At 49.3% G+C, this 13,156-nt stretch overlaps 1 protein-coding gene across 1 annotated transcript in view; it reads left to right on the top strand.

The window, feature by feature from the left end:
• Positions 1-1,427: 1,427 nt before the first annotated feature.
• Positions 1,428-13,156, top strand: part of MTMR6 (myotubularin related protein 6) — an 80,393-nt gene continuing 68,664 nt past the window's right edge. The window contains exons 1-2 of the mRNA XM_075337377.1: positions 1,428-1,547; positions 11,782-11,898. Of these exons, the coding sequence (XP_075193492.1) occupies positions 1,524-1,547; positions 11,782-11,898 (141 nt within the window). The 5' untranslated portion in view covers positions 1,428-1,523. The remainder of the gene's footprint in view (positions 1,548-11,781; positions 11,899-13,156) is intronic.

Below are 13,156 nucleotides of genomic sequence, written 5' to 3' on the forward strand. Positions count from 1 at the left end.
CACCAAAAGACTTAAAAAAAAGTGTAAAAAAAAATACTTTCCCCAAAGCTTAAAACAAAATTTGTTTACTCCCCTCTCGGGAACTTTGTCAGCCTCCATCAATCATTAGCTGCAGCGGTCACATGTGAGGAGATGTCACTGCAGGTGGCAGGGTTGTACAGAGACTGAAGGGAGCCATGAAAAAAAGACAACCCAGGTAGGCAAGTACGGTCATTTGTTATATTTTGTAAGACTGCTTTCACACATCCGGTTTTTGCTGAGCGGCACAATACGGCGCTTTGCAGAAAAAACGCAACCTTTTTTTTGCCGTTGCATTTTTTCTGCATAGACTTGCATTAGCGCCATATTGTGCCGCATGGCCTTGCGTTGCGTCCGGTTTTTGCCGCATGTGACATATTTAGGCTGCTTTCACACATCCGGCTTGAGCTCTGCGGCTCAATCCGGCTGTGCAAGCTATGCAACGGATGCGGTGAAAACACCGCATCCTTTGCATACGTTTTTCCCATGCGGCCCGTCCGGTTTTTGCCGCTTGCGGCATGCTACTGAGCATGCGCAGTGGCAAAAACCGCATGCGGCGGCCGGATGCGGTTTTTGCCGCATCACGCCGCATCCGGCCGCCATAGGCATGTATTGAAAAATACGCCGCATCGGCCGAATGCGGCGCGATGCGGTTTTTTTTTGCCGCACGAAAAAACGTGCTAGGCAACGTTCCATCCAGCCGCCGCATCGGCTAAATCTGCCGCATGCGGCAAAAACCGGATGGAACGCAAGGCCTTGCGGCACAATGCGGCACTAATTAAAGTCTATGCAGAAAAAACGCAACGGGCAGCAAAAAAAAAACGGTTGTGATTTTCCTGCAAAGTGCCGGAGTGTGCCGCATTGCAAAAACCGGAGGTGTGAAAGTAGCCTTAGCCCATGCGGCGGCCGGATGGAACGTTGCCTGGCACTTTTTTGTGCGGAGAAAAAAATGCATCGCGCTGGATCCGGCGCAATGCGGCGCGATTTACAATGCAAGTCTATGGACGCCGGATGCGGCGTCCTGCGGCAAAAACCGCATCCGGCCGCCGGATGTGTTTTTTTGCACTGCGCATGCTCAGTATCAAGCCGCATCCGTCAAAAAACGGACGGGCCGCATGAAAAAACTTATGCAACGGATCCATTTTTTTCGCCGCATCCGTTGCATAGGTTTTTGAGCCGCACTGCAAAAACCGGATGTGTGAAATCAGCCGGTATATGTGACCACGTTTTCAGCTTTTATTCCTCTTTTTGGCTTTTATAGAAGTCATATATTACACTTGTACGGTATTTTTCAGGCAGTGAGACAAGTGAGTGCAGTACCGCAATATGAGCGCACGGTGGCGCCGGCGTACACACTGCTCACGGCGCCGCCGCAGATCACACTGTGTCATTCCTTGTTGCATTGATCATAGCAGGAAGTGTATTGCAGCTCCAGCAGCAGCAGGAAGCGAGCAGGATCCGGCCGATCACCAGCTCCATGGTGCATCCCATACAGGGGCCCAGAGATGGAGCACATCCGAACCACCAAGGTACTGGGCTGGGGCTGGAGTCTGCAGCTGTGGAGCAGTGTCAGTGCTGAGCAGCTGAGCTCCAGGGTGCACTGGATGGGGACATTGCATGGGCATGTCCAGTGCTCATTGTTGTTTACTGTCACTTTATGGTGCAGCTTTAGTTACTAAGTATCCAGGATCTGCCCTGCACAGGTCCAGTGTGCATAAGACACCGCCGTATTGGGTTATTTTCCTGGAGATCTGCAGCAAAATTGCATACGAAAGCTGTATATGGCCTAATAGAGAGATTGTCTGCACCCCTCAATGTTTGGGTGGGTTTGAAAATCATGGTGAGAAGGTAAATGTGTATTCTCCACAGACAATTATGGTATATTACATCGGTGATGCCATAAACATCTGACGGGTCCCAATGTGCTCACAGCTTCCTTAATTCCCATAGAGGTGAATGGAGAGAGCCTCCGGCTCCCATAGAGGTGAACGGAGAGAGAGAGCCGCCGGCTCCCCAGAGAGGTGAACGGAGAGAGAGCCGCCGGCTCCCACAGTGGTGAATGGAGAGAGAGCCGCCGGCTCCCACAGTGGTGAATGGAGAGAGAGCCGCCGGCTCCCACAGTGGTGAATGGAGAGAGAGCCGCCGGCTCCCACAGTGGTGAATGGAGAGAGAGCCGCCGGCTCCCACAGTGGTGAATGGAGAGAGAGCCGCCGGCTCCCACAGTGGTGAATGGAGAGAGAGCCGCCGGCTCCCACAGTGGTGAATGGAGAGAGAGCCGCCGGCTCCCACAGTGGTGAATGGAGAGAGAGCCGCCGGCTCCCACAGTGGTGAATGGAGAGAGAGCCGCCGGCTCCCACAGTGGTGAATGGAGAGAGAGCCGCCGGCTCCCACAGTGGTGAATGGAGAGAGAGCCGCCGGCTCCCACAGTGGTGAATGGAGAGAGAGCCGCCGGCTCCCACAGTGGTGAATGGAGAGAGAGCCGCCGGCTCCCACAGTGGTGAATGGAGAGAGAGCCGCCGGCTCCCACAGTGGTGAATGGAGAGAGAGCCGCCGGCTCCCACAGTGGTGAATGGAGAGAGAGCCGCCGGCTCCCACAGTGGTGAATGGAGAGAGAGCCGCCGGCTCCCACAGTGGTGAATGGAGAGAGAGACGCCGGCTCCCACAGTGGTGAATGGAGAGAGAGCCGCCGGCTCCCACAGTGGTGAATGGAGAGAGAGCCGCCGGCTCCCACAGTGGTGAATGGAGAGAGAGCCGCCGGCTCCCACAGTGGTGAATGGAGAGAGAGCCGCCGGCTCCCACAGAGGTGAACGGAGAGCGAGCCGCCGGCTCCCACAGAGGTGAACGGAGAGAGAGCGAGCCGCCGGCTCCCACAGAGGTGAACGGAGAGAGAGCGAGCCGCCGGCTCCCACAGAGGTGAACGGAGAGAGAGCGAGCCGCCGGCTCCCACAGAGGTGAACGGAGAGAGAGCGAGCCGCCGGCTCCCACAGAGGTGAACGGAGAGAGAGCGAGCCGCCGGCTCCCACAGAGGTGAACGGAGAGAGAGCGAGCCGCCGGCTCCCACAGAGGTGAACGGAGAGAGAGCGAGCCGCCGGCTCCCACAGAGGTGAACGGAGGGAGAGCGAGCCGCCGGCTCCCACAGAGGTGAACGGAGGGAGAGAGAGCCGCCGGCTCCCACAGAGGTGAACGGAGGGAGAGAGAGCCGCCGGCTCCCACAGAGGTGAACGGAGGGAGAGAGAGCCGCCGGCTCCCACAGAGGTGAACGGAGGGAGAGAGAGCCGCCGGCTCCCACAGAGGTGAACGGAGGGAGAGAGAGCCGCCGGCTCCCACAGAGGTGAACGGAGGGAGAGAGAGAGAGCCGCCGGCTCCCACAGAGGTGAACGGAGGGAGAGAGAGAGAGCCGCCGGCTCCTGTATAAGTGAGTGGACAGAGCCGCCAGCTCTCTGTTCATTCTTCTTTGATGTGGTGGCTGACTACCCTGTCCTCCATACAGATGTAAATGTTCACGTTGGGAGTACCTCTTTTTAGGCTGGGACACACGAGCCAATGGAAAATCGGTCCGATTCTCTTCCAGGAGAGAATTGTTGGCCAAAATCTTGCGATACCTGACCCCATCCATCCTACCTTCAATATGCTGCAGTCGTTCTGTCCCCTTTGCAGTAAACCTCCATCAAAGTATGATGTTTCCACCCATAAGCTTCACAGTTAGGACAAATGTTCTTGGGGTTGCACTCATCCTTCTTCCTACAAACACGACGAGTGGAGTTGATACCAAAAAGTTCTATTTTGGTCTCATCTAAGCATATGACCTTCTCCCGTGCCTCCTCTGGAGCATCCAAATGGTCATTGGTGAGCTTCAAATGGGCTTGGACATGTGCTGGCGTGAGCAGGTGGACCTTGCATGCCCTGCAGGATTTTAATCCTTGATGGCGTAGTGTGTTACTAACGGTAATATTTGAGAATGTGGTCCCAGCTCACTTCAGGTCATTGACCAGGTCCTCCTGTGTAGTTCTGGGTGGATCCCTGACCTTTCTCAGAATCATCATTACCCCACGAGGCGAGATTTTGCTTGGAACCACAGACCGAGTAAGATTGACAGTCATCTTGTGTTTCTTCCATTTTTTATTAGTTGCGTCAACAGTTGTTGCCTTCTTACCAAGCTGCTCGCCTATTGTCCTGTAGTCCATCCCAGCCTTGTGCAGGTGTACAATTTAGTCCTTGGTGTCCTTAGCTCTTTGGTCTTGGCCATGGTGGAGAGGTTGGAGTGTGATTGTGTGGTCAGGTGTCTGTTATACAGTTTGAAGAGGTGCAATTAATACAGGTAATGAGTGCAGAGTAAAAGGGCTTCTTAAAGAAAAATATCAGGTCTGCAAGAGCTAGAATTCTTGCTTGTTGGTAGGTGATCGAATACTTATTTCATGCAATAAAATGCAAATTGATTATTTAGAAAATCATATAATGAGATTTTCTGGATTTTTGGGGGGATTCTGTGTCACAGTTGAAGTGTACCTGCGATAAAAATTACAAACTTCGCCATTCTTTGGAGGTGGGAAAACTTGTAAAATTGACAGTGGATCAAATACTTATTTTCCTCACTGTATATGGCCACTCTAATGCGGAGAGACAAAATGAAGAGTTTGGTTGGCTACTAAGGGGTTAAGGCTATAACTGTGATACAGGATGTGGCTCTGGGTTTTTATAGGAGAAGTTCTATGCTTTTCTCAACTTAGTAGCTTACCTCTCTGCTTTGACTGTTTGGTTGTGGTCAGAGGTGATTCTTCCTGTTATTCTGAGCCCACACAGACATTAGTGCGAGTCCTCGCATGACACTCGGCTCACGCTTGCAGCATAGCGAGAGCCTAGTGTCATGCGAGTGTCACTGCAACTGTGGTCCGATCGTGCAATTAGACCACAGCTGCGGAGGGGAGGGAGGGATTTATCTCCCTATCTCCTCCGTTGCCGGCTGATGTGAGAATCGCACTGCACTCTCGTTACACCGGTGTACTGCGAGAGCAATGCGATGATTCTCTCGCCCCATAGACTTGAATGGCAGAGAGTGGAACATGCTGCGACTCTTTTCTCGGTTTGATTAGGGCTGAGAAAACAATCGCTCATGGTAGCTGCCCCATAGAGTAATATTGGTCCGAGTGGAATGCGATTTTTCTGTCGCATTCCACTCGCTCTGTATTACTCGCCGTGTGCTAGGCCTTAGTGACACTTCTGTGATGATGGCCCCAGGATCCGGCCCCACACTCGGCAGTGACACCTGCTGGCATAGTGTGCGTTGCTCGGCCACTTGGCTCGGGCTCCTGATTGTGTGGTTGTACTGGTGACCACGTCTGTTGTTGGCCGGTGCTTCCGTTTCAGACTCGGCTGCTTTCTTTGTTGTAATCTCAGATGAATGGCCTCATTGTTGGGGCCGCAGACTAATCAGCTGGGACCGGGGACTACTACTCCCATTCTCTTGTGTTTCAGAGCGCCATGAACGAGAGAGTGGTGAGGACTGACCCGTGCAATGTGGACCTCCATGCTCAAGTATATTCCTTGTAAATGTTCCTCTTTTGGAGGCGCAGTCTCTACTTTTCACCCAGATGCCTTTGTCCCTCTTTACTACATGAAAATCCCTTTTTGTAACTGATAGATTTGTATTAAAAGGGTTCCCCACTGCCTAAGAGCTAAAATCCACTCTGACGGAAGAGTGAAGGCTTCAGTCTAAAGGCCACGTCTCACTAAGCAACATCGCTAGCAACATCGCTGCTGAGGCACGACTTTTGTGACGTAGCAGCGATATTGCTAGCGATGTTGCTCTGTGTGACATCCAGCAACAACCTGGCCCCTGCTGTGAGGTCGCCGGTTGTTGCTGAATGTCCTGGACCATTTTTTAGTTGTTGCTCTCCCGCTGTGAAGCAGACATCGCTGTGTGTGACAGCGACAGAGCAACAACTGAATGTGCAGTGAGCAGGAGCCGGCTTCTGCGGACGCTGGTAACCATGGTAAACATCGGGTAACCAAGCGAAGTGCTTTGCTTGGTTACCCGATATTTACCTTGGTTAATAACGTCCGCCGCTCTCAGGCTGCCAGTGCCGGCTCCCTGCACGCGTAGCCAGAGTACACATCGGGTAAATAAGCAAAGCGGTTTGCTTATTAACCCCATGTGTACTCTGGCTACGAGTGCAGGGAGCCAGCGCTAAGCGGTGTGCGCTGGTAACCAAGGTAAATATCGAGTAACCAAGCAAAGCATTTTGCTTGGTTTCCCGATATTTACCTTAGTTACCAAGCGCAGCATCGCTTCCGCGCGTAGCTGCTGGCTGGGGGCTGGTCACTGGTGAGATCTACCTGTGTGACAGCTCACCAGCAACCCGTGTAGCGACGCTCCAGCGATCCCTGCCAAGTCAGGTCGCTGGTGGTATCGCTGGAGCGTTGCTTAGGCTAGGTTCACATTTCCGTTAAATTGTATCAGTCACAATCCGCTGCTCTGGTAAACAACGGAATCCGTTTGGCGGATTCCGTTGTTCCCATAGACTTGCATGAGCGGCGGATTGTGACTGATGATGCTGCATTGCACCCTCCACCCGACTGACCAGTCGCGGAACGACGGATCGCCTGGCGGGAGGAACGCAGCATGTAACATTTTTGAGCAGCGCGATCCGTAGGATTTCGCTGCGCATGCGCTCTCTGGCTCCCTGCACACGTAACCAGGATACACATCGGGTTACTAAGCAATGCGCTTTGGTTAGTTACCCGATATTTACACTGGTTACGTGTGCAGGGAGCCAGCGCTGAGCGGTGTATGCTGGTAACCAAGATAAATATCGGGTAACCAAGCAAAGTGCTTTGCTTTTACCCGATATTTACCCTGGCTGTGCAGGGAGCCCGACACTTCCCCGCTCGGCTCCGCCTCCTCCTGCACTCAGCATTTATACACACACTCACACTCAAACACACACTCACCTGTCCCCAGCCCTGCAGTCCATGCGGCACTGATGTCCTCAGTGCCATGTCCCGCTCGGCTCCACCCACCCCGAACTCCGCCCCCTCGCGCTCCGCCCTCCGCACACAACGGAGTCTGACAAAGAATTCTGTTCTTTGTCATCCGTTGCACAGCGCATCAGTCACATGCGTCAAGCGACGCATGTGACTGATACAAAACAACGGAAATGTGAACCTAGCCTTAGTGTGACGGTACCTTAAGGCTGCGTGGCCACGATCAGTGTTTGCAGCGTTTTGGATGCAGAGTGTTTTCGCTGCGTTGTACAGTACAAGCCCAGCGGATGGGATTTCTAGAAATCCCGTGCCCACTGTACGTACACGGTCCTCAGCAAAAACAGACGTCTTTCTGAGCCACAAGCATTTAAATTCTTTGCGAAGTTGCAAGCGTCCTCCATACGGAGAACACAAGTGAGAAACCACGGCGCCCCGAACCCTGATTGAGGGCACGAGCAACTGCGGTCTCCAGCATTCTCCTACAGAGGAGACTCGTGGCCCCCGCCGGTCAAGACCCGCCACGTCCAGGACGCAGCTGCTCTTGATCGTAGGCACGTACCCTAAGGTGTGTTTGACATTGTACAATATTGGAGCAGGTTTCTTTCTTTCTTTATCCATGCTGGAAACCACTGATGGTAAAAACGAACACTTGGACTACACCTTGATCCAAAGCACTGATGCCATCGGTACCCTTTTTTCAGATATGTGGTTTATATGGACGTGTGAAGGAGACCTTAAGCTCTCAGAAATAAGTATATAGCGCCCCGATGGATGTCAGCTGTGCATTATTGCTGCATCGTCCATCACCATTTGTGGTCGGTTAACCCCCTAGATGCTTCTCAATAGCGACAGTGGCTTCTAGATGGTTAATGGAGGGAGGGGAATCCTTTAAACAAAGCCCGACATGCCATGGCAACTCATAAAGCAAAATTTTAGTGGAAAAACTGTAATATTTAATTTTTTTGTTACTTTTTTTGAAAGGCTTGAAGGGTTTAAAAACTCCATGCCAGCAGTTTTTAATAATTTGAGGGGTGAAGTTTTTGAAATGTCAGTTTTCTAAAATATTGTCCCTTTGGTGTCAAAACTAAATGGGTCTGTTTTGTGCAAAAAATGAAAAATGCCGTTACAAAAAAAAAAAAAAAAAATGCGGCCGAGAAAGTAGATATATAGTAAATGCTATTTATTAACTAGTTTGTTTGTTATGTTTTTCCGTTGGTGCGCTCTTCTAGTCTTATCTACACGTTTATTTCCTGTGTGAGTATTGGGACAAAAAAAACAAAACAGAGAGAAAAAAAAGGCAAAGTGGACATAATTTCACACAAAACCCCCAAAATGAGCCGGACAAAATTATTGTCACCTTTCCAAAATTGTGGGTAAACAATTTTATTTGAAGCATGTGATGGTCTTTCAAACTCCCCTGTGGCAAGTAATCGATGTGGGCAATATGAAGATCCCACCTAAAACTGATAAAAAGGAGAGAAGTTGATTCAATCTGTACATTGTGTCTGTGTGTGCCACACTAAGCATGGAGAACAGAAAGAGGAGAAGAGATCTGTCTGAGGACTTGAAAACCCAAATTGAAAAAAATAACAATCTTGAGGTCACAAGTCCTTTTCCAGAGATCTTGATATGCGCAACATAATCAAGAAGTATACAACCCATGGAACTGTGGCTAAGCTCCCTGGGCGTGCGCTGTAGAGAAAAATTGATGAAATGTTGCAACACAGGATAGTCCGTTTAGTGGAAAAGCAGCTGAAATCAAGTTCCAAAGAAATTCAAGGTGCATCAGTGTCAGCGCGAACTATACATCGACATTTAAATGAAATTAACGCTATGGAGGAGACCCAGGAGGACCCCACTGATGACACATAGACATAAAAAAGCTGGACTGCAGTTTGCCAAAATGTACGAGTAAGCCAAAATCCTTCTGGAAAAGTGTCTTGTGAACAGATGACACCAAGATAGAACTTTTTGGTAAATTGCATCATTCTACTGTTTACCAAAAACTGAATTAGACCTACAAAGAAAAGAACAAAGTACCTACAGTCAAATATGGTGGAGGGTCAAAGGTGTTTTGGGGTTGTTTTTGTGCCTTGACTGTGTGCAAGGTATGATGAAATCTGAAGATTACCAAAGGATTTCGGGTCGCAATTTAGTGCCCAGTGTTAGAAAGCTGGGCTTCTGTCCTAGGTCATGGGTCTTCCAGCAGGTTAATAACACGAGACATACTTCAAGAAGCCCCCACAAGTGGATAGAATCAAAGTGCTGGAGAGTTCTGACGTGACAGCAATGAGTCCGGATCTAAATCCCATTGAACACCTGTGAAGAGATCTTAAATTTGCTGTTGGGAGAAGGCGCCTTCAAATATGAGACCTGGAGCAGTTTGCAATAGAAGAATGGTCCAAAATTCCTGGTGAGAGTAAGAAGCTTGTTGTAATACTATTGTATGTACTGAGGATTTCGATTGCGTTAGGGCAATGACAACCAGAGACGAGTTCTTGGTGCAAAAGACGTTTTATAATATGTAACCGCAATATGTGCACAGAACAGAATATACACAATAAGATGTAACCGCAATATGTACACAGAACAAAATATACACAGTGGAACATAAACACAGTAAATACCTGCTGGGTTCAGAGCAAAGGGGAGTTCCCGGGGCCGCGCACTGGACTCCCCCAGGGAGACCGCCAGAAGCGAACCCCTATACAGGGGCTGTCCGGCAATCACCCCAGAAGGCCCAAATGTACACAGCCGGGACACAAAAGGGCAACAGAAATAGTCCAAAAAATGTCCGTACGTGATGTGAGTCCTAGGGTGGATATGAACGGAAGGGACCGGGCAGAAGTGCCGACCAGAGACGGCAAACAGAGTCCGAGCACAGCTTGATGAGAGGTGAAGTCCAGAGCTGGTGTCAGGTGTTTCCACTGGATCCAAACAGCAATCAGGAGATGAGAGCAGCAGGGCAGGAGTACACAGGAAGCAGTATACTCAGGCAACTAGACTAAGCTTAGGGGCGGGCTTTTAAACAGATGAACAGGAAGTAGGGCAACAGAACAGAAAACTCCATGTTAACAAAGGGCAAGATCCTTCAGAGGAAAACTGGAAATCCCGGAACTCTGACACTTGTTGATGGTTATATGAAGTAAGTTATTGCAGTCATTTACTGGGTATGCAACTAAATATTAAATTGCGGGTGCTAACAATTTTGTCTGGCCAATTTTTGAAGTTTTCTGTGAAATTATGTCTAATTTGTCTTTTTTTTTCTCTCATTGTTTTTTGTGTTGTTCCCAATACACATAAAGGAAATAAACGTGTAATTATAATAATTTTCTGTGAGAAATACTTATTTTTCGGTAACAATTTCAAGGGTGCCAACACTTTCGGCCATTACTGTGTATCCATATTTTCAGCTTTATAAGACGCACTTTTGTTCCCCCAAATTTTGGGGGAAAGTAGGGGGTGCGTCTTATAATCCGAATATACGGGGGGGGGTGTGTGTGTGTGTGTATATATATATATATATATATATATATATATATATATATATATATATATATATATATATATATATATATATATATATATATATATATATATACGTACACACTACAGAGTCCAGGGGAGGTGGGGGCAGCTCTGGAGCGCTGCTGGGGGCAGGTGAAAGCTGCGGGCGGCAGCATTAGATCTCCTGCTCCTGCTCATATAATATGCACAGCCGCTGTCCATCACCGTGGTGCGGAAACCGCACCGCGGCAATGGGCTGGGGCAGCGGCGCATATTATATCTGCCTGCGCCCTCCTTTGATCGCACATGCCCCCCCTGTGTTAGCTATGGCCCCCATGCTGCTGCCCATAGTAAAATAAATCACTCTTTACTCACCTCCTCCAGCGCTGATCTCCCGGTCTCCCTCCTGCTGCTGTGATCATGCACGCAGAGATGTCACTCTGCTGTGAACCAGGAAATGCAGGAAGCCGGAGCTCAACCCCAAGGAGGGAGTCACGAGACAGGACAGTGCTGGAGAAGGTAAGGAAAGAGTTTATTTTACTAAAGGCAGCAGCATGGGGGCGATATCTAACACAGGGTGCTGTGTGCCAGCCACAGGGTGCCGTGTGCCAGCCACAGGGTGCCGTGTGCCAGCCATAGGGGACATGTGGCATCACTGGGGGACGTGTGCCAGCACAAGGGGTCTATCTTCAATATAAGGTGGTCATATCCAGATTAAGGGGGCTAATTTTAGGATGGGGGGGCTATGAGGGACATATACCCTATATGATTTGTTAGACGGACACTGGCATTATAAGACGGACCCAATTTATTAAAAAATTCCTTCATCAAATTTGGGGGTTCGTCTTATAATCAGGTGCGTCTTATAAAGCTCAAAATACGGTAAGTAAAAGATTGAAAATTGCACATTTTTCTCAATTTGCCAAATTTTAGGTATTTAAGAAAAACAATATGAACCTAAGTTTTCCATGAACATGAAGTACAATGTGTCACAAAAAAGCAAGTCTCAAAATCACTGTGATATCTAGACGCGTTCCACAGTCCTTAGCCCATGACGTGACCAGTCAGAGTTGAAAGATTGGGGCTTGGTCACTAACAGATGACGGTTTTGTTAATGGTTCATGGAACTGGATTTTTTATTTGGTTGTTGTTTTTTTATTTTCCTTGATTGCCCTTTCCTCCCTGCATGCTGTGCTCTATCTAACCAGATGAGGTTCACATGATTTGTGACTTTTATAGTCTTATTTTACAGTTATGCTTTGTTTGTTCTCATAGGTGGAGCAAGTGAAGTTATTGGATCGTTTTAGTCCAAGCAACAAGTCGACTTCTGGAACGTTGCATCTCACAGCCACTCACTTACTGTATATAGACGCGCTGCAGAGAGAGATCTGGGTATGTGCAGTCGGAGAACCCCCTTATGTCATGCACTCACTTGTTATAGGCTGGAAGAACTGTGTAAAATTTACCATGTTCTCCAATGCCAATATCCCCATTACATATCTCCTTCTGAATAAATGGGCATCGTAGAGAGTGGTCTCCAGCTTAAGACCCTTCTCTCATATGGGCATCGCAGAAAGTGGTCTCCAGCTTAAGACCCTTCTCTCATATGGGCATTGCAGAAAGTGGTCTCCAGCTTAAGACCCTTCTCTCATATGGGCATCGTAGAGAACGGTCTCTAGCTTAAGACCCTCATCTCATATGGGCATCGAAGAAATCATTCTCCAGCCTAATGCGGGCGTCACACGGGACGATATATCGGGCGATCTCATGAGCGACGTGACACGCCCAGATCGTATTTACAATTTGCCGAGATCGCTCATAGGTCGTTTATTTGCTGTCACATGTAACGATCTCAAAAACAACGCATCAGCTATCAACGATAAATTGTTTGACCCAGGCGGTCGTTTGAATGTTGTTCGTCGTTGGCAAGGTGTCAAACGGAGCAATATGTCGGCTGCATCCCCAAAAGCAAACCATTTTTTAAAAATGAACGACGTGTCAACGATCCACGATTTTCATCCGATTTGCAATCGTTCAGAGTCGCTCGTAGGTGTCACACGCAACGACGTCCCGAATGGTGCCGGATGTGCGTCACGGAATCCGTGACCCCGACGACATATCGCACGATAGATCGTCTCGTGTGACGCCCGCATAAGACTCTCATTTCATATAGCCATCGCAGAGAGCAATCTCCAGCCTAAGACCCTTACTTCATATGGGCATCCCAGAGAGCGGTCTCCAGCCTAAGACCCTTTTTTCATATGGGCATCCCAGAGAGCGGTCTCCAGCCTAAGACCCTTATTTCATATGGGCATCCCAGAGAGCGGTCTCCAGCCTAAGACCCTTATTTCATATGGGCATCCCAGAGAGCGGTCTCCAGCCTAAGACCCTTATTTCATATGGGCATCCCAGAGAGCGGTCTCCAGCCTAAGACCCTCATGTCAGATGGGCATCGAAGAGAGTGTTCTCCAGCCTAAGACTGTCATATCATATGGGCATCGCAGAGCGCGGTCTCCAGCTTAGGACCCTTATCTCATATGGGCATTGGAGACAGCGGTCCAACTTAGGACTCTCATCTCAGCCATAGCCACCAATAAAGAGCGGCTCTCATTCTGTCTGTGTATTTCGAAGGCTTGTTGCCGGGTTGGCT

Source organism: Anomaloglossus baeobatrachus, chromosome 2 (assembly GCF_048569485.1).
Source record: "Anomaloglossus baeobatrachus isolate aAnoBae1 chromosome 2, aAnoBae1.hap1, whole genome shotgun sequence".
Classification (NCBI taxonomy): Eukaryota; Metazoa; Chordata; class Amphibia; order Anura; family Aromobatidae; genus Anomaloglossus; species Anomaloglossus baeobatrachus.